General features: G+C 49.2%; 1 protein-coding gene across 1 annotated transcript in view; it reads left to right on the forward strand.

Moving 5' to 3' along the window:
• The first annotated feature begins 496 nt into the window (after positions 1-496).
• GABRR2 (gamma-aminobutyric acid type A receptor subunit rho2) overlaps positions 497-24,449 on the forward strand; it is a 40,590-nt gene continuing 16,637 nt past the window's right edge. The window contains exons 1-2 of the mRNA XM_061131733.1: positions 497-711; positions 9,816-9,922. Coding sequence (XP_060987716.1) covers positions 524-711; positions 9,816-9,922 — 295 coding nt within the window. The 5' untranslated portion in view covers positions 497-523. The remainder of the gene's footprint in view (positions 712-9,815; positions 9,923-24,449) is intronic.

Below are 24,449 nucleotides of genomic sequence, written 5' to 3' on the forward strand. Positions count from 1 at the left end.
AAAAAACCAAACACCCTTGTTCACAGACAAAGCACAGGCTCTTAGCTCAAGGAATAAAGCAAGCCTATGGAAACAGGTCAATCTCGTGTTTGCTCAGCATTTCCTGGGCACAGTCAGGGGCTCATCTCTATGTCCACAAGTCCTTCCTGCAAACCCACCCAGAGTCCAGCCTGCTCCCTGGCGCATGTGACAGACTGGTTTTATGTCGCCAGCAAGATGGATTAATGATCTCAGCAAAAGGCTGGCATGTTCAAGAGATTTAATTTTTTTTTTTTTTTATGTAACAGTTTTAACCAAAGCTCTGCTAGGACACAGCGGAAGCTGAGTTTCACAGGAGAACCACCTTACTAATAGCCAATCACTAAGTAGCGGGGACGGGAAAGCCTTGCTGTTGGTGTCACGACAGCCCAAAGGGGTGGGAAGTGGGTTGGCGCAAGCCTCGGTATCAATATTAGATTGGGAAGCTCAGCTGGGCCAGCCATGCCCCGCTCACATCGCCGGCTCGAGGCTGCAGACCGACTCGATGGTTAAGCCTGCGGGGATCTGCCCTGCTGCAGGCCCCTGGAAGGCAGCTTGCAGCATCACAGACATTCACAGGATGCCTTATTTTTCAAGACTCATTTTGTTCTTGTTCTGCTTGATGGTTCTTGTGGAGAGCAGAAAGCCCAAGAAGAGGAGATGGACAGGGCAGCTGGGAACGTCCAAGCCAAGGTAAAGTCGTGGGCGGGATGGGGGAAGGTGCCTGGAGGTGGCAGCTGCAGTCTGGGGACAGCTTCCAGGAGGGCTGGGGGTCAGATCGGCTGTCCTCCTGGAATCCCTTTTCCAGTCGGAGGGAGATGAACACAGCCTGTCACTGAGCGCACATACACTATCGCGTCACCGGCAGTGAGCGAGCAGACCTTTCATTCTGATGTTTGTGTTCCTCCAAAGCATTCTGATTTAAGGCAGGTAGCTGAAGACTTAGTGGGTAAAGCATCTTTACTTCTCAGATTGTCCTGCTTTGATTCTCAGGATTACATCCTGTAGGGACCATAAGTGGCTTGCTAAGCAATTACCTCAAGAATTTTTTTTGAGGGGAACGGTATATAGGAATTTAGTTTGAATTATGAAGAAAACATGTAACTGGGAGTTGTTTTCTTTAAATTATTTGATTGGTAACAACTTCATAATGGTTTCAGGTATCATTTCACTGTTTTGAATCTTAGAAACGGTGTTTGAAATTTGTTAGCTGAACAGAAATTCTTGTGTGGACGACAGCGGAGGCAGTTTTGTGATGTAAGGGAAACATTTCCAAGAAAAACTGGTTAGGCCCAGAATGTGCACTCATTTTCGCAAATCAAGTTCCTTAATATGTGTTTTGAACTGATATACCAAGCATGATACTCTAGGTCTGTTCAGCACAAAGGAAAGATCAAGCAGCTAAGATACCCTCACCACGTGTGAGATGTTACACACCTGTTTTCCATCCTACTAGGCCCTGCGTGAACTAGTGATTATGAATAGAAGCTGATATCTTGAGGTACATTTTCTAGGCCAGTGGTCTCCTTTTTAAAAAAATTTTTTTGGTCACACCGGCTTTCAGGATCTTCGTTTCCCAGCCAGGGACTGAACCGGGGCCCTTGACAGTGAGATCAGGGTCCTAAACGCTGGACCACTAGGGCATTCCCTGGTTTCCCTTTCTGACCATGTACCACGATCAGTGATGATTTTTTAAAAGTGTACCTCCAGTGTGTGTGTGTCTGTATATGTGTGTGTGTGTATATACATATATATATGTATGCACAAATTGCGTAATGTACTATTATAAATCTGTGTATTAAATTAAAGCTTGATAGCTTTGTTTTTAGACAAAAACTAATTGTAAAGAAGAGTTGCAGTCTCTACTTCCTGTAACCCACTGCGCTCTCTCGAGCCCCCCACGGGTGCCCCTACTTTAGAGACGTGAAGACTCTGTGGAGTCTAACACCCTCAGTCAGGAAGCAAGCAGATACAAATTGACCAGGATGACGGAAAGGAAGCAGCACTCTCGAGGGCTCAGCCTGGTTACCCGTAATCTCAGGATCCGAGGCTGTTGAACTGGCAGGAACCTCAGAGGTCACTGGATCCAGCAATTCCCCTGAGTTCTAATTCTGAAAATGTGAGTAGGTGTTGTATGGAAAAGAGGCTCCAAGGTCAAAGAAGCTTGGGAAATCCTGCTTTAGACCGTTTTAACAGGTATTTTTACTCTGTAAATAGACACTGTGTATTTGAAGAGGGGGATAAATTACACAGAGGTTATCCAAAAAAAAAAAAGAACAACACTTATTTTTTTTGGACTATCTTGTGGGTTTCCTATTCCACAGAGAACACTTGGGGAAACTGTCACATTTTACAGAGGCCAAGACGTCCGCCTGAGTCACTCATGCAGTTGCTAGTGGCTTGTCGGGACCAGAACCCAGGACCCTGACTTACTCAGGTGGGAGGGAAAGCGTCGTCTGAACCTGTCTATTCTCCAGTGGCGCTGGGTTCAGCACGAGCCCCTCTGGGACCCTCAGGGATTCCACTCTGCAACCTGGGCAATTACGGCATCTCTGTCCCTCCTCAGAAGACCCACAGTCTCATCCCCAGACACCTGCTTGAGCTTGTGGACAGACTGGATTGATTTATTTTTTTTTTTTTTCATTTATTTTTATTAGTTGGAGGCTAATTACTTTACAATTTTGTAGTGGTTTTTGCCATACATTGACATGAATCAGCCATGGATTTACATGTGTTCCCCACCCCGATCCCTACTCCTGCCTCCCTCCCCATCCCATCCCTCTGGGTCTTCCCAGTGCACCAGGCCTGAGCACTTGTCTCATGCATCCAACCTGGGATGGCGATCTGTTTCACCCTTGATAGTATACCTGTTTCAGTGCTATTCTCTCTGAACATCCCACCCTCGCCTTCTCCCACAGAGTCCAAAAGTCTGTTCCGTACATAGACTGGATTTATTTAAAAAACATTTTTTAAATGTGGTATAGTTGATTTTCAGTATGATATTAGTTTCAGGTATAGAGCATAGTGATTCAGAAATTTTATACATTATACTCCATTTATAGTTACTATAAAATATTGGCTATATTCTCTGTGCTGTACAATATATCCTTGCAGCTTATTTACTTTGTACATAGTAGTTTGTACCTCTTACGTCCCTACCCCTCTCTCGCCCCTTCCCCCTTCCCTCTCCCCACTCCTAATCACTAGTTTATTCCCTATTATATGCGAGTCCATTTTTTTGTTATATTCACTAGTATGTTTTATTTTTTAGATTTTGCATATAAGTGATTATCATACAGTATTTGTCTTTCTGTTATTAACATTTCACTTAGCATAATATCCTCCTTTATTCCAACGTCTCCCTGCCCTTTTGCCAGTCATGTTGTTGCAAATGGCAAAATTTCATTCTTCTTTTTATGACTGAGTACTGTTCCATGGTAATACATACCACGTCTTCTTTATTTGTTATGGAGGCTGAGGTTGCTTCCACATCTTGACCGTTGTAAACAATGCTGCTGTGAACTTTGGGATGCATGTATCTTTTCAAATTAGTGTTTTTGGTTTCTTCCACCCAGAGTAGAACTGCTGGATCATATGGTAGTTCTAGTTTTAATTTTTTGAGGAAACTCCATACTGTTTATTGATGAATTAAATTTGACCCTTAGGAGTGAGAACTTCTTGAAATCTATCCCATAAGGTGGTAATGTGGGTGAAAAGATGAGCACACATCATTCAAAGAATATAAAATAATTATTGAGCAGAAACCGGGAGAAAGAACAGAGAAAAGTCGTATCAGGAATCATGGTTCCAGGCCTTTCTGCAATCCACCAGAGCACGTGCACACTCAGACAATCATAGAGCTACGTCTGTGTGTGAAAGATTTCAGCCAAACATTTGACGAAAAAGTACTTTCATTATTGACACAAGAGTTAAGCTCTACTGATAAATAGGAATAAAATGACCTGACCCTTTCTCCCTACAGTCTTAGAGCATTTCCTCTCTGTGGAATAGCTCCTTCTCTTACATGTCCCGTTCACACACACACACACACACACCCCACACCACACACGTGGTCTCACACACAGTCATACATTCACATGTAACTCATATGGTCACACTCACATAGACAGCCACACACAGGGACCTCTTCTCACATCAACCTTCCCTGTGTCACTGTAGCCAACACACCCTCACAAAACAATCATTCTGTCCAGCAGCAGCTTTTTCAAAACTGCCTCCAGTTTTCTGACCCTTTGTGCCCCTTTTTACTGACTCGCTGCCAAGCGAGCCTGTTTGCTCTAGGCTCTCTGCTTTGTTCTGTTCTTCCAGCCTCTCAGCCTCCCAGCTTTATTCCCACTTCTTCCCATCCTGCTGCCTGAGGTGGCCCCCTGACCACACGACCGCTTCCCTGCCAGGAGAGGCTCTTCTCTCTTGAGATCTGAAAATGCAGCGGGACCTGGCAGTGCGGGCCCTGTCCTGATCACACTGTCTGCCCTCTCCGGCCCCCAAGCCCAGGGCCCCTTTCCATCTTTCCTTCCCGTTGGGTGCCCCCTTGCTTCCACCTGCCCTTGACCACCTGCTCCCTGTTTGCATCATGGCTCCAAGGCTGGTCCCAGGAAGCCTCCTCTCTCTCTCCCCAGCGACCCTCCCCTCCCCAGGGGCCTGTGGGGTTGGGAAGTCGGGGAAAGCCAGGCTGGGCCCCTGCTTCTGCTGCTTGCTGGCTGTGTGGCTGTGTTTCCTGATCTTTCTGATCCTCGTTTCTCCAAATAGAATGGCGGGGTGACGGCAGCTCAGGGCCCATGCAAGGAGGGGTGACTCACAGAGGGTGTGATCGTCATGATTGCTGCTGTTATTGCAGCAAATAACAATACGATGGCGCCTGCCCTGCTTCTTAAGGTGGAGGGAACACATTTTTCTTCTCTCCCCCTTTCACTGGATTGGAGGTTCCGTGAAGATTCCCAGCCTTGCAGCCGGTGCCTAACATACCGCCCCTGGAGTCTAGGATGGGAGGGCTTGGGCATTTGAACTGGGGTGGGCACCCACTGTGAAGGATGGGTGCAGGGCGTCCAGCTCACACAAACAGCCCAAGCCTCGGGGTATCAGCGGCCTGAGTCATCAAATGACTGGACCTCTAAGAAAAATGCCAGGTCCTCTGAATGGCACTTGGATGTCAATCTCCCTCTCCCCAGCAATCTCCCTCTCCCCAGCATGCTGGCACGTGAGGACTTCCGCTGCCCTAATCCTCCCCTTCAAACAGAGAAGCTGTGCTGACCCTGAGGGATTTGCTCCCTGCGAGGCGGGGGGGTGGGGGGGTGCAGCGAGCCGGCTGCCCTCACAGTTTAATGTCCGCGATGGGCTAAGCCCTCAGGCTGAGCTCTGCCTCACACCTGGAGGGTCTCTGCTGAGGCTTCTGAACAGCTCTCCAGGGGCTGCCACGCAGGGAAACTTGCCTGGTCCTGCTCAGCCTCTTGGGGAAGAGACCCGAGAGGGCGGCAGGTCCCTGAAATGACCTCTCTGTGACCACACACGCTTCTAGGGAGTTGACTGAGGTCCCACCTTCCAGCTAAAGGACAGAAGGGCCCGCTGGCCTCTCCTCAGAGTGTGCAGCCGCAGACGCCTTGTCCAAAAGCAAGTCTGTTCACGGCTTCTTCCTCCGGCACCCTTCCATGTTTTCCCTCAGCCTTTGGTTAAAGATAAAATTCTTCACAGGATCTTCAAGGCTCTCCCTGGCTGAGCCCTGCAGCCTCGGTCTGTCCATTTCATCCTCACCCCTCCTACCCTTTCTCCAGTTTCATATAATGGTCCACCCATCCTTCAGCTGGGTCACCTTGCCCTTAGAAGTTCTCAAACTGTGGACACGTTGAGTTGAAAAGCCGATAGGATACCCAACTGGGAATAACCAGTTAGTAGGATGCGAAGGTCCAGGGCCAGGGACATAGGTCTCAGAATCATCAGTGAGTGAATGCCAGTTGAAGCCACTGCCAAAGAGAGTGTCCAGAGGGAGAGAAGATGGCTGAGACAGGGCCCCCCGGACACTGGCAGGACAAGAAGGGGCTGAGGAGGGAGAGAAACTGCAGGGGAGGCAGGAGGAGGACCGAGGGCCCTGTCCTGGGAGACGAGGTTCTCAGCAGAGGCTGGTGCTCCCTGACCTTCAGCAAGGGTACCCGCAGGGCCTCGGCTCAGGCCCAAAGGGGAAAGAGGCTCTCGGGACTGAGGAAGTCACTGCAGCTCTTCGGGAAAGTTATTTACTTATTGGGAGGAGGGAGAGACGATTCTTAAAACAGAAATGTTCACAGAAGAGGATAACTACCCCTGTGCCACCCTCACTTTCCAGTGAATTTTGCGCGAGGGGCTTGTGGGGTCTGGATGGATCACCTTCTTTGTTTCCGTTCAAGGTGAGAGAGACTAGGACCCAGTTTGGAGGCTGATGAGACAGGGCAGTGAGGAGAGAGGGGAGGAAGTTGGGCCAGGGTGTTTGAGGGCAGAGTTCAAAGGGCTCGGGGAGAAGGGGTCAGGCACCTCTGCTGAGCCCCCAGGGACCTCCAGAACCTACAAGGCCGAAGGAAGTGGAGACACGGCTCCTGCCCCTGCTTTCTGAGCGGCCGCCACCCTATCTGCACTTTCTACCTGGTGTCTCACAGGCGTCTGGAAATGGAGATGGCTCCCAGGAATCTGATGCACCATCATCTCCACAAACATGCCACTCCCCCGGTTTTTATCATCTTAGCGAATGTTTCCACCATTCACCCAGGTGCTCGTCATAAAACTGGGCCATCCTTGCCTCTCTGTTTCCCCCATCCCCATCCCCAAGCCATCAGCAAGGTCTTTCTGCCTCCCTCAGACCTGATCAGTCCTCTACCCCCTCACCGCTCACTGCCCTAACCCAGGTGCCGTGTTCTCTCAGTAAAAGCCTTCTAATGGTTTCCTGCTTCTTCTCTGCCCTTCTGCCATCGCTTCTACCTGAGTGATCTTCTCAGGTGTTAATCTAGACCTTGTGACCCCCCTGCCAGAATTCCCACGGGTTTCCCCTCTCAGGGTCATACATCCGAGGGCCTCAGACCTCGTCCCTGGCCTCGTCTCTGCCTCCTTTCTCACTGCTTTCCTCCTCCTCATTCTCTACCCACTGGTCTTCTTACTGTTCCACACACGAGACTCACCTCAGGACATTTGCGCTTGCTGGTCCCTCTCTCAGGATGCACCCTCTTCAGCTCCTCTCACGGCTCACCTTCTCTCCAGGGCTCACAAGGCTTCCTGGACCACCCTCTACCCCAACCCATCTCTCTCTCCTTCCTTACTCTGCTTTATTCTATGTTTATGGCACTTACTTTCTGAGGTCATATTATTTCTCTCTCCATTTGTTTACTGTCTGCTTATCAGCTCTGTGGGGGGAATGAGTGTCTGTCCTGCCATGACTTGAGCAAGGAGGATTTGGACAGAGTGGATGCTCCATAGGCATGTGCTGAGAAAATAAATTTTAGTCCAGGAATCAAAGAATCATGCAATGAGAGAGCAGGATGGCTGTCCATTTTGTCCAGACAAAGACATTTTCCTCTACCCTGCTAGGTTCTTCTGGCTGGTATAAGAATTAAATGGACAGGAGAGAACTTAACAGGAGAAAATCAAACAAAAGTTTAATAATCTGCATCCATGGGAGAGACCCAGGAAAAACGAGTGATTCTCCCAATGGCCAAGTGCTCACATTAAATACCGTCTTCAGCTAAAGACAGAGGAGGATGTTGGGGGTAGTGGTTTAGGACTTCAGTCAGGAGGAAGGCAATTCACGTGAAGATGGGAAAAGAAATGTTTGTAAAGCAGTGATGTGCCAGGCTGGGCAGACAATGGGACAAGCTGGACGCCTGTCCCAGACAATGGGACAAGCCTGACCTCCAGGCCCTGCAGACTTTCTCCACCACCCCTACCCTCTATTCTTTGCAGACATCTCTGGTGACAGCTCTATTCCAGGAACAGACCCTCTGTACAAATTCTTTTAGGCATGCTGCATGCAAAGTTGCTTCACCTGTGTCTGACTCTTGGCAACCCCCTAGACTGCAGCCCGCCGGGCTCTTCAGTCCATGGGATACTCTAGACAAGAACACTGGAGTGGGTTGCCGTTTCCTTGACCTCCCATCAAATAATACCATCTGGGCAGAGCTGAGAGAATGAAATTTAAGGATTTCATAGGAAGATGTCTCAATGAACAGGACCCCGAGACAGGAAATGTATCACTCTTCTCTTAACAGAATTTAAGCAGGAAATATGCTTGTTTCTCTAAAAAGTCAATGAAGTGTGGTAAGAACACAGAGAGCTAATAGGGGTGTATATAAATGAACAACAGACATTCAAAAACAAAGTCTCTTCCTTGATTTCTAAAACCCTTCAATATCTAACACATTATCAATAGTATTATAGTAACACTGATTTCTTATAAGGTTATTTCCTTCCATCAAGAATTAAACCTCAGGGAGTTTCCTGGTGGCCTAGTGGTGAGGATTCTGGATTTCCACTGCTGGGGCCCGCGTTCCATCCTTATTGGGGAACGTTGAGATCTTATAAGCCTCACAGTACGGCCAGAAAAAAAAATTAAAACTCACATTCCATCAGCCCCAAATGTTCAAACAACCTGCTAGTTTGCCTGCCTTCCTTCCTCTCCATTTCATTCTCCCTCTCCTCTTATTATGTTTCCTGTCTAGTGATCATCTTGTAAGTAGCATATCGCTTTGGAATATTTGGAACTTGACTGCTCTAGGATTATGTGTGGTTGTGGTGGGAAAAAATATGTGGAAAGAATGAGTGTGAGTTAGGCCAGAATCACGCCTTTGTCCTCTGGGTTACAGGAAGGATGGGAAGCGGGGTCTGCCGTCCTGGGCTCCAACCGCCCTCCCTCACCACCTGGCTGGACGGGTTGGGCACTTCTGTGCCCAGCTGAGGCCTCCACGCCCGCTGGCTGTGAACGGTCTGTTCTCCCGAGGGGTGAGGCTCTCTCCGCCAGGATGGCTTCTGCAGACAGCTGCCAACTGGACTGATGTGAGGAATAGCAGGTCTGGCTAGGATCAAACCAGCCTGTTACAACTTTAACTCTATTTATCTCAGATTTTACATATCATAAAACCAATATTATACCAACATTGAAGAAATGTTTGTAAGTTAATTGATTTATTTAGCTAATTTTTGGCTGCCCTGGGTCTTTGCCACTGCAAGCATGCTTCCCCCAGTGGCAGCAAGCAGGTAGTACCTCCCTTGAGCTTCGTTGGGGTGGCTTCTCTTGTTGCCGAGCACTGGCTCTAGGATGTGGGGTTTAATATTTGTGGCACATGGGCTTAGTTGCTCTGTAGCATGTGGGATCTTCCTGGATCAGGATATGTCTCCTGCATTAGTAGGCAGATTCTTAACCACTGGACCACCAGGGAAATTCCTAAAGAAATATTTCAAAAGGAAAAAAAAAAAAAAAAACATAAACCATTCAACCCAAGCATTGGTCATCCAATCATGACTTTTGGCAAGACAGTCAGGAGCTTGCCAAGGGAGAATGGGGTCCTGTCTGGGAGGGGGCTGTTTTAGAAGCCTCTGGAAGGGCCAGGGCCTTAGGTCAGCCTGTCGGTGAGGGCGGGGTGCTGAGGGCAAGCGGGGGTGCGGGAGCCTGGATCCTTCATCTCTCAACCCCCCTTCAGGGCAGAAAGAGACAGTAAGATGGGGGGAAAGTGTCTAACAGGTAGATCCTGCAGGAAGTAATCTCCCCAAATCATCTCACACAATGCCTCGGTGGGCGGATGGAAAACGCTTCTTGCCTGTCTTTGCAGTCCCCTGTATAAGAAGAACCCTGATATGACCAAAATCCGACATGGAAAACCTCAGCCGCTTCTCAGAGTGGATGACCACGACTTCACCATGAGGCCCGCCTTTGGAGGTAAGATGTGTGGGCCCACCTTCAGCCCTTTGGGGCCTGATCCCAGGACTGCCTCCTGCTGCTGTTCCCTCGGGTTCCCTCAGGCACAGCCTTCCTCCCAGGGGAGCAGGCATGACTCGAGTTTCCCAGTCAAGGTCGGCAGAGCCCAACTCACTAATTATCCCCTGGAGCAAAGCGGTGGAAGGAAGTGAGTGTTGAGGAGAGGCTGGGGACAATGAAGCTGTTTACTTTCTCAAAGGCCTAGCCCTGCTGCTGCCAACTTGCCTTTCTTAAAAGAATAGGAGCAGGCGGGAGGTTTTGCACAGAAAATGACTCTTTTCTGCTGCCCCTTGCCTGGCTGGGAATTTGGGTTTCTGAGGGGGGCCACCTGCTTGCCCATGCAGCAACCATTTAACCCCTTGCTGGAACTTCCCTGGTGGTCCAGTGGTTAAGATTCCCGCTCCCAGTGCAGAGGGAGTGGGCTCAGTCCCTGGCTGGGGAGCTAAGATCCCGTATGCCACACAAAGTGGCCAAAAAAAAAAAAAAAAAAAGTCTTAAAAAAAGAAAACCAAAAGAACAATTTAACCCCTTGCAAACCCCCCTTGCAGACTTGACCCCAAAAGAGTTTCCCCACTCTGGGGGGTCCAGCAGGGGTGGCATGGATGGTGGCTGCCCCTCCCAAGAACTGGAGAAAAATGCCACAGGGAGAGAGGAGCCTGGATGGGGGCCAACCATCTGCACCGACAGGGCAGGGGGAAGGATGGGACTCACAGGACGCGTGAGACACAGGCCCAGGCACCCCTTGTGCAGGTGTGGAAACTGAGGCCCAGAGCAAGGCAGCCGATGCACCCTGGCCAGAGAGACCCTGGCAGGCTGGTCTCTATTCCCCTTTATCTCGCTCTTGAACTTCCCTCAGGTGCCAGCATCCTCCTGGGGTGGCAGGAAGGAGCAGGAGTGACTTGTGAGCAAGCCACCGACCCTCTGCCTTTGGTTTGTGAAGTGGGGGAAGTAATCCCTCCGTCTGCGGGGGCTGTCAGGATTAAACGAGATGATGTATGTGAAGCCCTGGCACCTACGGGTTCACGGCCCCTTAGAAAAAGCCAGCTGTCAGGCCTCCCTCTTGTGTGACTGTGAGGGGATTAGGATGTTAATTTATCCCCGGGGCCTTTGCATTTTCAAAGCCTCTCACTCGTTCCTGGAGCTCTGACACCTGCCAAGCAGGAGGAGGAAGCAGGCGGCCGACAGCAGTCACTGCCTCTTCTTCCTGCTGGGACAGAAAGCTGCTCAGCCGGGCATCCAGCTGCCCTCGAGGGCTTGCTCTGAGTAATGCCGCCAGAGAATTTCATGAACTTCAGTAACATTTTCCTGAGTAAGCAGCTCTAAAATTAGCTGGATGTACTCCAGGAGGTCCAAACGAGATGATATCCTATAAGCAGAAAGCTCCTCTTTGTTTTTCTTCTAGAGCAGGGGTCCCCAACCTCTAGGATCTAATGCCTGGTGATCTGAGGTGGAGCTGATGGCATAATAATAGAAATGAAGTGCACAATAAATGTAACGTGCTTGAATCATCCAGAAGCCTCCCCTGTCCGTGGAAAAATTGTCTTCCATGAAACTAATATCTGGTGTCAAGGTGGCTGGGGACCCTTGTTCTAGAGGAGGAGCTAAGATGCAGAGGGTTGGCAGGTGACTGGGACAAGGTTGCCAAACAATAGCATTAATGCCAACGCACAATTCTTGCTGACTTCCGTGCCAGGGCACTTACAGACATGATCTTACTTCAGTCCTCACAACTCCGTGAAGTAGACATAATTATGAAGTAGATACTGTTATGCCTAGATGAGGAACGTGAGGTGTGGAGAGGTGAGGTGACGCCCACGTCACACAGCTGGGTGGGTCTCTTTCTTGCCTCCTCTGACCTGCGTGTCCTCCACTGCCAGGCAATTAGGCAGAGGAGGTATAGGGTTTAGGGCTCACAAACAATACTCCTAGGGGCCTCTACAAAGATTTTATTTTAAAGTCAGAAGAAAAAAATAAAATTTTAGGTAGAATAAAATGTTAATATATAATACTAATATATTCATTTTTACGCCAAGACTTTTTAAAGAGTTCTTTCTGGTGGAAGGGTCCATGGAGGCAAGAGGCCAGGGTCCTCAGAAGTCACAGCGTAGCCCTTCGGCAGAGCGCAGTTCTGTGGGGCAGCTGGTGACTCTGGGTGTGAGCGACCTTCCGAATCACGCCAGGTGTGAGCGACCTTCCGAATCACGCCCTGGAACTTTCTCATGGAGGCTGTTGTTGCTGGCAGGAGCCTGAGCCGTCACCTGGTCAGGACCTTCAGTTTTCAGAAGAGCCTGGGCCCCAGAGGGTTAAGTGATAAGCACAGAACAACTAGGGGGCAAAACTTGGGTTTCTTCTGTGATGTCAGATGCAGAAGTGAAAGCCTCATAAAACCACCCTCCTCCTCTGGGAGAAAGCCAGGAGCTAGCTCTCAGGACCAGCGAGTGAAATCCTGCCACGTTCTCAGAAAACCCAGCTCTGAGGAGAATCATCCAGCAGGCTGCAGCCCCAGGCGTTCGGGGAGCAAGCTGGACTTCCTGTATTCTGATCCCTGCACGTGCTGGGCCCATCAGCTGGACTTCTCCAGAGTGTGAAGGATCAGGACAGTCCCCTGCTCCTGCCCGAGTAAGCCTCTGAGGCTGGGAAAGGCCCTGATTTCAGGGAAAGCTGCTGGAGAAGGAGCTGTCGCCTCCAGCAGGTTCGATAAGACCTTTACACGTCAGCGGTCACATCTCAGTCACCAAGGCAAAGGGTGGGAGCTGTTCCTCCTTCCTCCCAGCTCCCTCCCCCAGGGCAGCTGGTCCTTGGGCCACATTTCCTTCCCTACAGGGCTATCCTGGATGTCCAGATGGTCCTTGAATGAAGTAGGACTAGGGGAACTCATGATGAGGTCCACATATATGAACCCAGAAATAGCTTTGCAAGTGGAGGCGTCCTGACCAAGCAGGCTGGGTGGGGCCGTCACAGGAGGGGGCTTCCCACTGCCGGGGCTCCAATGATCGTCACAATCCACAGTCCCTGGAGCCTCTGTGGGTGGTTTGGAGCCCAGAAGCTGTCTCCGCCAGTGCTCCTGAGGGGGTCCACCCAGCCCCTCACTCCTGGGCAGAAGTACGGGCTGGTGGTGGGGTCAGGTGGAGTCACTGGCGTGACTCTGGGGAAGGAGGCTGACAGACAGCACGGAGGTGACTCTGTCCAAGTAAGAGTAAGCCTGCCTTCTCTGGGGGCAGCCACGTGCCAGGCCCCCAAAGCAGAGCCTCAGCCCAAATGGCCCTAATGCAGGTCCAGCCTAACACACCCCCCTTAGCAGCCCTGCATACTCAGCAGGCCACACCCACAGGGTGCCCTTTAAGAATCACGGGGTATCTATTCCCATCCCTGTCTTCTCTTTCTAACTTGTGTCTCGAATAGGGGCTTCCTTGTGGACTGATATTTACAAATAACTGATAGAGAGGAATTTGCCTAAGACTAGATACCCCTTGGATGACCTTTTCAGTCTGGAAAAAGAAAAGATTAAAAATCTAGCAGCTTCCTAATAATCCCAGGGATCAGTTGAAACAAAAATATCTTGTCTAAGCTCCCAGCTGCCTGGTTCGGTAATGTGTCCTGGTTAGGAGAACCTGCAGGGGCCTGCCTGGGGTTTCCCTTCCATGTGTTAGAAAAAGTGAAATGCTTAACTTTTTAAAATTAAATTTTAATTTTTAAAAAATGGAGTGTAAAACATACAGAACATATAACTTACAATCCCAGTCATTTTAAGCATATAGTTCAGTGGCCAAACCGCATTCACATTGTTGTCCAACCATCACCAGCATCCGTGTCTAGAGCCTTTTCATCTTCCCAAACCGAAGCTCCATTAAACAATAACTCTACTCCCTGCTTCCCCTGTCCCTGAGGACCACCATTCTACTTTCTATCTCTGAATTTGACTGCTCTAGGCCCCTCGTGTCGGTGGAATTATATAGTACTTGTTCTTTTGTGACTGGCTGATCCACTCAGCATTGTCTTCAACGTTCACCCATGTTGTGTGACAAGATTCCTTTCTTTTTTAAGGCCAAACAATAGTCCGTTGTATGAATATATCACATCCTGTTTACCCACGTGTCTGTCAACGGACATTTGGATTATTCCTTCCTTTTGGGTATTGGGGAAAAATCTGCCATGAACATGTGTGTACGACATCTGTTCAAGACCCTGTTTTCAATTTGGGGGCTTAGGGCTTCCCAGGTGGTTCAGATGGTAAAGTGTCTGCCAGCAATGTGGGAGACCCGGGTTCCATCCCTGGGTCGGGAAGATCCCCTGGAGAAGGAAATGGCAGCCCACTCCAGTATTCTTGCCTGGAAAATTCCATGGATGGAGGAGCCTGGTAGGCTACAGTCCATGGGGCCGCAAAGAGTCGGACTCGACTGAGCAACTTCACTTTCACTGTATACCCAGAAGTGGAATTGCTGGAACCCATAGTAGTTCTATGTTTAATTTTAAGAGGAACTCTCATACTTTTTTCTACAACAGCTACATCATTTTACCTTTTCACCAGCACAATGCTGATTCTTTAAAAAATTTTTTTTGCCAAGTGGCATGTGAGGACTTAGTTCTCTGATCAGGGACTGAATCCACATACCTTGCAGTGGATGTGTGGTCTTTACCACTGGACCCCCAGAGAGTCCCACATGGTGCTGGTTTTTAATTCAAACTGTAGAAGTGGGGGACCTCCCAGGTGGCGCTAGTGGTAAAGAATCTGCCTGCCAATGCAGGGGACTAAAGAGACATGGGTTTGATCCCCGGGAGGAGGGCATGGCAACCCACTCCAGTATTCTTGCCTGGAGAATCCCATGGACAGAGAAGCCTGGTGGGCTACAGTTCATAGGGTTATAAAGAGCCAGACATGACTGAAGCGACTTAGCATGCATGCATGTATGTAAAAGTGGGAGGTAGAGGAGGGATGTAATGTCATCTCGGATTCTTTTGAATTAAACCCAAGGAGTTTGTCAGGATGGTGGGCAAGTGGCCACAAAGTAGGTTAGGTCCTCCAACCAAAATACTTTCATTTTCATTCTTAAGACAAATATGGTGTCTTTTGGAGCTGATTTGTATGAAGCAGGGTCGGTGGCACTTGGGGACCCAGCAGTGAGCACTACAGCCACAGTCCTTGGAGTGTTAATGCTCTGGTTGGGGAGATCAGTGTTAATGAAGTCTTCACATCAAGACGTCAAATTACGGAGAACTGCTGGAAGGACAGAGGACCCGTAGGGTGGGCACAACAGGGCTGGTTGTGGGCACCAGGGGAGGGCTGCCTCCAGGAGTTCAGGAGGACGGAGGCCAGGAGCCAGCCTTGCTGCACAAGACATGGGTTCAGTCACTTCTCTTGACTCCTGGCATGCCAGAGTGTCATCCCAAGAAGTGACATCCCAAGAAGCTGTCTAGAGATGAAACAGAAATGACTCAGTTCAGTCACGTATTACAGAAGCAATGGAGGGCATCTCGGCTGATGGAGGGGGAGTTACATGGTCAGTTCTGTGCAGAGAGAGAATCAGAGATACCTGCATTCAAGAGGCGATGCTTGTAATGAGGAAAGATGCAGGGGGGCTGAGCCCAGTGGGTGGAGAGAGGAAGAGGGGGTCAAGGTGGAGGTGCTCATGGATAACAGGAGCCTGGCATTGGAGCCACATGTGTGTGTGTGTGCGCGTGTGTGTGTGTGTGTCTAGGCAGTGCACCTGGGTGTCCACAGGCACGTACTAGGTGCTACTGTGGGTGGAAATAGGGCCGCTCGGAGCTGGGCCATTCTCCCTGCCCCGTCTTAGGCCAGCCAGAGCTCCCAGAAGCCTGAGTTCCAAGGCTGGGGTTGGCCTTCTGGGTTGACATGAAGGTGTATTGGTCAAAGCAGTAGGACAGGATATATGCCATTTTGCAGTTTCTTAGCTTGACTTGTAACCTTTAGGAACTCAAGCGTGTGGCATCTGGATCTCTGATTGTGCTCCTGCCTGGGGGGTGGGTGTGTACACTAAGGACACTGCCCTTAGTGGTCAGCTGCCCACACAGAGTAGGGTGGAGTCTCAGTCTGGAGGGGCCATGTCTGGATGGGCTGAGATTGAGTGAGTCTGGAAAGAAGGGGTCGGGGGGCCCAGCCTGTGATCAGGGGCAGGTCGGGGCAGTGACTGGGCCCGTAGTACACCCCGCTTCCCCCATATGATTTCTAGAGCACAGGAGAAATCTTCCAACAAAGGGCTGAATGTAGCAGACAGGGCAGCAAACATTGGCTCCCATGCTTCCTTGAGATAATTGCAAATCTCATGCTTCTGGCCTTCATTTAGTGAACCTACCAATGTTCTGTAGCTCTTTCTCCGGCTATTCAGGCAGTGAGCTCTGGGGCCCTTGCTGATTTTGCCCCCCTCCCTCCTGCCCTTGTCCCCCTCCTGATCAACCAAGTTGAATCATGTCTCTCAGATCTGCCCCTCCCTCCCCACCCAACCCCCTCACACCACATGTTTCTCAGCCCCTGTTGCAGGGTGGAAAAATCTTAGACGTTATAATGGTTGTGGCCCTCCAAAGCCCCACCCTCCCGACACAATCTTATTCTTTGGTGTTTAAGTGTAAATGAATTCATAAACTGAAATCTGTTAAATTTTCTCTTTGGTGGATGATAATGATAAGAAGGCTGGACGCCCTGCTGACACCCACACCATGGCCCTCACACTACCCCTTGTCACCAAATTCACCTCCTGGAAACATCCCTTCCTGGCTCTGCTCCCTCGGAAACTTCAGGGAGTCCCATCTTCTACGGGATGAAGTACAGCCCTGCCTCTCCCCTCTGAGTCCCAAGAACTTCCACGGTCTGGCCAACTACCTCCCCGGCTCACCTCCCCTGGTGAAAGCAAGCTACCTCATGAACTGCCTTACCTCTCACCTCTCGTATCTTAGAAGGCTCTCTGTTCCTCACATCCCTGCAGAGTCTGCTACGAGCATCACTCCATGGAGACCCCCTGTGCAGTCTTGCTTCATCCGACGGCCCATCCCTGCCCAGAACCCCCGGTTAATGCCTTTCCTCTAACATGAAACATCGCCTGGCTATTTGGAACTGTACTGAAATTGCCCAACTCAGATTGGGACCTGAACCCACTGTCTTTAAATTGAAATCACACCCCTGTTCTCAGGTTCTCAATATCTCGTTGCAGAAAGAATTCAGTGAGAGACAAAGTGATGGGTAAGAAGTGGATTTATTTAGAGACACATGCCATAGACAGAATATGATCCATCTCGAAAGATGAGATTGGTAATGGCAGGAATACAGTTCACAGAGGATAAGCCATCTCAGAAGGTGAGAGTCCCCGAAATGTGGGGTGGGTAGATTTCATGGGCAGGGTAATTTCATAGGCTAATGAGTGGGAGGACAGGATTATTCCAACTGTTTTGGAGAAGGTGTGGAAATTTCCAGGAACTGGGCCACCACCCACTTTTTAGCCCTTTATGGTCAGTCTTGGAACTGTCATGGCGCTGGTGGGAGTGGAATTTAGCTAAGGTATCATAGCATATGTGTGGCTCAAGGCCCACTGGAAGTCAAATCTTCTGCCATGTTGGACCTAGTTGGTTCTAACCAGTTTTTGTCGGGTCTTCAACAGTTATGTCATTCTTTTAAAGATTGTGCCCTGCCCCCTTCCCTCCTGTCTCAATAAGACCTTTTTCTTCTTTGAAATCATCACACAGACTCATTCTTCCACTCACTTATTGATTAATTAATTTGTTCACAGCATTATGGTTAAGAACATGGGCTGTAGAATTCTGGTGTCTGGCTATTCACTCCTATGTAACCAGCTACCCCGGTTGTGACCTTTAGGTCACAGGCTATTTCTGCTCACAAATCAGGTTGTGTTCAGTGGGTCAGTTCTCAAGGGAATGCAGTCAGATGGTGGCCGCGAGTGGCCTTGTCCAGGAGGAAAGTCTCCTCTACCCTTCTAGGTTCTTCTGGCTGGTCTAAGAATTAAGTTGGCGTGAGATTGATCCACAAGAGAAAGTCAAACACGTTTAGTAAGCTCTACCGTGGGAACAGGCCCTCTGTGTAAATTACATAAGGCAGTTAGTATGTGAGTGTGTTAGTCACTCAGTCATGTCCAGCTCTTTGCAACCCCATGGACTGTAACCTGCCAGGCTCCTCTGTCCATGGAATTCTCCAGGCAAGGATACTGAAGAGGGTAACCAGTCCCTTCTCCAGGGGATCTTCCCGACCCAGGGATCAAATCTGAGTCTCCTGTATTACAGGTGGATTCTTCACCATCTGAGTCACCAGGGAAGCCAAGGCAGTTAGATGGAAAGTCAAAATTTCTTCCTGAGTCTTTCCTGCTCCGATTGTTTTCAGCTCAAAATAATGCATATGCCAAAGAGACATTGTGGGCTGGCAAGTTGTGCTCCTCACAGGGTCATCCCAAAAGTGTCTTCCTTCTCATGTCTGGTGCCCCAGGCAGAGAGATGTCAAAGCTAGGCCTGGGGCAGCTGGGGCTCCTCGGGCATCAAGGCATCGTTCTCATCCTTCCCTCTCTCTCTGGTCTCTAATGTGGCCACCTGACAGCAAAGAGAAACCAGCAGAAACTGGAAGTTTCACAGCGTTGTTGGTCCTGATGCATTCTGGTCTTCGAATTGACCACAGAGGTCCAATCAGATTCAAAGCAGAGAGGAATTAGACTTGTGTTAGGAGGTGTGTTGAAGGATTTACAGACATCTTGTAAAACCATTATACTGGGGCCACCCTGCCTTGCTTAGTCCAGACCCCAGTTCTGCCTCTTAATAGCTAAGTGGCTAGGGCAAATTCTTGAATCCTTAGAGCAACCTCAGTGAAGATTATGTGTGGAGTTTTCAGCAAAGTGCATGACACATAAGAAGTGCTCAAGAAACATGAACTGTTTTTATTGACTGAGAATGCTCCGGTCAGCAAAAGGCATTCATTAAAGAGGGGGTTCTGGGACAACTTCCTTCTGGTTGTGCCTTCCACTGGCTGGGACTTCCATCTCTAGTCCTCAGGTTCTTGCCTATAGAATGGAGGTAATTCCAGTACCTGCCTCAGCAGGTTGTCATGAGGTTGAAACTCAGGGGTCCTACAGAAAGCGCCGAACAAAGGCAGTGAGCAGAGAGCGTGCGCCTGGGGACATGGGGACAGTGGGTGGGCCACGCATCAGACGCTGGATGCTGACATGCAATGAAGACCTGGCTCCTGGCCCGGGGGGTGTGCGGCCCAGCCTCCTAGACACGCAGCACACAGTCCGTTAGGGCCTCTCCCGGGAGAAGGGCTCGTACCGTTACCGCTACTATGACCTGTTCTACTCACGAAACTTCCGAGTCTAATGTGTGGGTTTTCTGCTCCAAAGAGTTCTCCTATTGTCTGTGGATACCAGCTGCATGTCCTACAGTTTAATTTGGTTCTAACACTACCTAGGGCCTCCCTGGTGGTTCAAGAGGTAAAGAAGCTCCCTGCCATGCAGGAGACTTGCAGAAGAAGCGAGTTCACTCCCTGGGTCGGGAAGATCCCCTGGAGAAGGGCATGGCAACCCGTCCACTACTCTCGCCTGGGAAATTCCATGGACAGAGGAGCCTGGCGGGCTGCAGTCCATGGGGTTGCTAGAGTCGGATACGACTGAATGAATAAACAACAACGACAACAAGGGTTAGCACAGACTCCACAGGTTAAGGGCTCAGCCCCACAGACATCAATCATCAGACCCACTTCAGACATCAGTCACCAGAAGCGGGTCCCCAGTTATCTATACCTCTCTCTGATGTAGCTGCAAAACTGGAGTTCCCACAACCCCCTGCTAATTTGCTAGAGTGGCTTGCAGAATCAGGGAACACATTATTTACTGTCTCCAGTTTATTATAAAGAACATTATAAAAGATACAGAGGGACAGAGGACGAAGCAGGGCGTAGGGTGAGGACTGGAAGGGTCGCGAGCCCAGGAGCCTCTGTCCCATGCAGTTGGGGCACACCGTCTTCCCTGAAGTGCTCACCAGGACTCTCACTGAACCTGGCTGTTCAGGGGTTTTGTTTTATTTTTTTTGTTTAGGGGTTTTAATGGAGGTTCCATTGTGTGGACATGATTGATGACCTCATTGGCCACTGCTGGCTAACTCGACCTCCAGGCCCTCCCTTCCCCAGAGGTTGGGGGGTTGGGCTGAAGTTCCAACCATCTAATCACCCGGCTGTCTCCTTAGTAGCCAGCCCCCACCCTGAAACTGAGAGCTGACCGAGAGTCACGGCTCTAGCTTAAACTCAGGTGTGGTTTGTCGTGAACAACCAAATGATACTCCTTTTACCCCTATCACTTAGGAAGCTACAAGAGTTTCAGGAGCTCTGTGCCAAGAACTGGGGCTGAAAACCAAATAAATATTTCTTATTATATCATATCTTAACATATCATAATATCCCAACTGCGGTGTCACTTTGCGAGGTTACTTCCTGGTTACATCTCCAGGTGGACTGTCTCCAATGTGATGCCTTCCTAGGGACTTTCCAGGGTAATTGAGACACATGATCTTCACCTGGTATACTTTCTCTCCACCCCTATTTAAGAAGCTCTCTGTGTGGGGCACCCAGACTGTGAGTGGAGACCCTCTTGAATGCTTTCTTCTGTGGCCTTCCTCCTAGGAGGGGTTCAAGCCCTGGATTTCCAAACCACAGGAGTCTGGCCACCAAGGCCCCCAAATGCCATTCAGCTGCTCGAGCTGAGGCCCATGGAGCCAGCTCAAAGCAAGGGCGTGCCTAGTTTTGGAGCTGTGGCCTCTTCCCCTGAATGCTTCTTGGACCTCCCCGGCTGCTTCCGCATGGAGGGTGCGGTCTATGCTTCACTGTTATGGTGAACAGGTTGGAGAGCCAAAGCTGGAGAGGAAGTCGGCCTTCCGGGGCTCCAGCAGCCTTCTTCCCTCAGAGGAGACCCCTCTGACTTCTCTGCAGTGTCCTTGGCCCCTACCTTCCAGAGCACAAGCCCTAGCTTACACCACACCCTGCTCCTGTTACCAAACTGAACTTGAGTCCACTCACAGTGAAGCTAGTTTATTGATGCTGCTTGTTGTGAAAGGCAGCTTATGCTGCCTTTCCGAAGACCTGCCTTCCCCACTCGCTTTCAGGGAAGGGTGTTTAAAGGCAGCCATTTGGAGTAAGGGTTGCAGCTTGTGGAATCTTCTTCTGTTTGGTAGCTAGTGAGGTAACACGAAAATGCTTTGGGAATCTTAAAGTCAGCCTTCTGGTTCCAACCAGTCTGCATGTAGTCACCATCCTCCACCTGGGTGGAGGCCTTAGTTTCTGTAGAACAACTCGAACATATGGGTCAGATAACTATATATATCCTGTGAAGAAGAACGAGGATGCTCTTTTTTTAAAAGATCAGTTCAGTTCAATTGCTCAGTCGTGTCCGACTCTTCGCAATCCATGGACTGTAGCACACCAGTCTTCCCTGTCCATCACCAACTCTTGGAGCTTGCTCAAAATCAAGTCCATCGAGTCGGTAATGCCATCCAACCATCTCATCCTCTATCATCCCCTTCTCCTCCTGCCCACAATCTTTCCCAGCATCAAGGTCTTTTCAAATGAGTCAATTCTTCACATGAGGTGACCAAAGTATTGGAGTTTCAGCTTCAGCGTCAGTCCTTCCAATGAACACACAGGACTGATCTCCTTTTGGATGGACTGGTTGGTTCTCCTTGCAGTCCAAGGGACTCTCAAGAGTCTTCTCCAACACCACAGTTCAAAAGCATCTTCGGTGCTCAGCTTTCTTTATGGTCCAGCTCCCACATCCATACTTGACTACTGGAAAAATCATAGCTTTGACTAGACAGACCTTTGTTGGCAAAGTAATGTCTCTGCTTTTTAAAATGCTGTCTAAGTTGGTCATAGCTTTTCTTACAAGGAGCAAGAGTCTTTTAATTTCATGGCTGCAATCCCCATCTGCAATGATTTTGGAGCCCCCGAAAATAAAGTCAGCCACTGTCTCCCCATCTATTTCCCATGAAGTGATGGGACTGGATGCCGTGATCTTAGTTTTCTGAATGTTGAGCTTTAAGCCAACTTTTTCACTCTCCTCTCTGACTTTCTCAAAAGGCTCTTTAGTTCTTCTTCACTTTCTGCCAGAAGGGTGGTATCATCTGCATATCTGAAGTTATTGATATTTCTCTTGGCAATCTTGATTCCAGCTTGTGCTTCTTCCAGCCCAGCGTTTCTCATGATGTACTCTGCATATAAGTTAAATAAGCAGGGTGACAATATACAGCCTTGATGTACTCCTTTTCCTATTTGGAACCAGTCTGTTGTTCCATGTCCAGCTCTAACTGTTGCTTCCTGACCTGCATACAGATTTCTCAGGAGGCAGGTCAGGTGGTCTGGTATTCCCATCTCTTTCAGAATTTTCCACAGTGTGTTGTGATCCACACAGATATTTAAAGGTATAAATAAAGATACTTATCTTTATTTTGGCTGAGCTGCATAGCTCAAGCACACTCAGTTTCCTGACCAGGGGTCGAACCCAGTTAAAGCACCGGGTGCTAACCACTGGACCACCAGGGAAGTCCCAAAGCTCTGTTTTATTGATGAACTATTGTTTAAACTATCATTAGTTTTCTTGCTTGACTGGTCTTCCTTCACTTCTGTATTCTTTCACTTTCCTAATTAGTAACTTCTTGAGTCTGCTCTTTAGAACTCTATGAAGGCCTAGGAGAATGAAGTCTTTTTCTACAAAAATAGAAACCGGGTGCATAGTGGGGCTCTTGTACCTAAGAAGACCCTGTTCAGTTTCAGTTTTTACTTCTCTTTGCTATTCTTCAGCCCTGCGGGGAACAAGGGCGGGACAAGAAAGGAGCACAGTGTTGGATAGAGAGGGTCATCATGAAGGCAGCAGGGGGACTCAGTTTCATCCTTCCCCTAAGATTAACCTTCTTTCCCTAGCCCCTTCCTCAGACGGCCTTTTTCCTACAATCTCCTCTGGGCATTCTCACTCCTCTGCTCCTTGACCTCACCAGCGCCCGGTGACTGATGCAGTCACTGTGCATCTGAAGGATGTTAAATATAAGAACTTGGTTTGATATCCAGTGGAGACTCCTTCCAGACTAATAACAACAGTGTCAGCCTTTGATCAGAGATCGGAACCGGGACGGACAAAGAGTCATCGTTTTACTTTTTTTTAACCTTGGCTATATGCTGGGTCATTCCTGTGGCTCGCGGGCTCTCTGGTTGTAGTGCTCAGGTTCCAGAGGCTGTGGGTTTAGTTGCACTGTGGCATATGGGCTCTTAGTTCCCTGACCAGGGATGGAACCTACATCCTCTGCATTGGAAGATGGATTCTTAGCCACTGGGGGCCAGGGGAGTGCCGAGAGTCATCAGCTTTAAGAGGGGAGTTGGCTGTGGGAGGGGCTGAGTGTCTACAGAGAGGAGAAGGGGCCAGGCAAGAGCTGTGTCACAGAGATGGAAAAGGAAGGGGGTTTCTCCTAAGGAGAGTGATCATGGGAGAGATGTCAGGGCGCCAAGCAAGGCTTAGGAAAAAAGACTCCTCAGCTCAGCAAGTGCAACAGGGGAAGGAAGGCATGGATGAGCAGGAAGTGGAGACAGCTGGCGGAGATAGCACAGTGGAAGAGTTGAAAACAAGAGGAAAACGGTCACCAGGACATGGGGCACTATAAAACCTCACTGCTGGAGTTTCATTAAAGGTCAGTTGTCCAGTGTCCTCAAACGTGACTATGGGTCAGCATCATTCCAGGACTTGTGACGTCTCTGGGGCGGGAGGCTCAGGGTAGGACCCACGAATTGCATCTCTAAGTGCCTGGTGATGCTGGAGCTGGTTTGTGGAAGGGAGAGCCCTGACCTGGTCCAGCCTCGACCCCACCCCAGGTGGACGGTTAATGCCTGCCACATGGCACTTACTGCTGCACAAGAGACAGTGCTCACCATGAAAAAACCAGGTCTGTTTTCAAACCAAAATGCTTGATTACATCCACCAACAGGAGAAAGAGTCTCAACTTAACTCAGTCTTCAAATTAACTCCGACTTTCTAAGAAGCTCTCAAGGAAGGGGAAGGGCCATGGCGGAAAGTCAAGCCATGCAACCTGCATGGATGAAATTTTCATAAAGTGTATTCATCCATGTTGTTGAATGTAAATGTAACATTCCATTCTGAGACTATACCATAATGTATTTTTCCTATTCTGTAGATAGGTCATGAGGTTTATAGAGCTTCCATTTTGCTGGATAATGTCTTCTAAGGTGATTGTACCAATTTGCACCCACCACTGGCAATGTATGAGGTTCCTCCTGTTGTCTATACCCTTATCAACGCCTAGTGTAATTGCTCTTTCATATGAGCCTAATTCGTTGGGTGATAGTATTAATATTCATCGTGGTTCTAAGGGAAATATCAATGCATCTTTGTACTTTCTCGTATGTCTATTGGTTGTTCTTTTGCTAAATGCCTATTTAAATCTCTTGCCCCTTTTTGTACTGGATTATCTGATTTTTTCTTAATGGAACTCTTAA

The sequence above is a fragment of the Dama dama genome, chromosome 28 (genome assembly GCF_033118175.1).
Source record: "Dama dama isolate Ldn47 chromosome 28, ASM3311817v1, whole genome shotgun sequence".
In the NCBI taxonomy this organism is placed as follows: domain Eukaryota; kingdom Metazoa; phylum Chordata; class Mammalia; order Artiodactyla; family Cervidae; genus Dama; species Dama dama.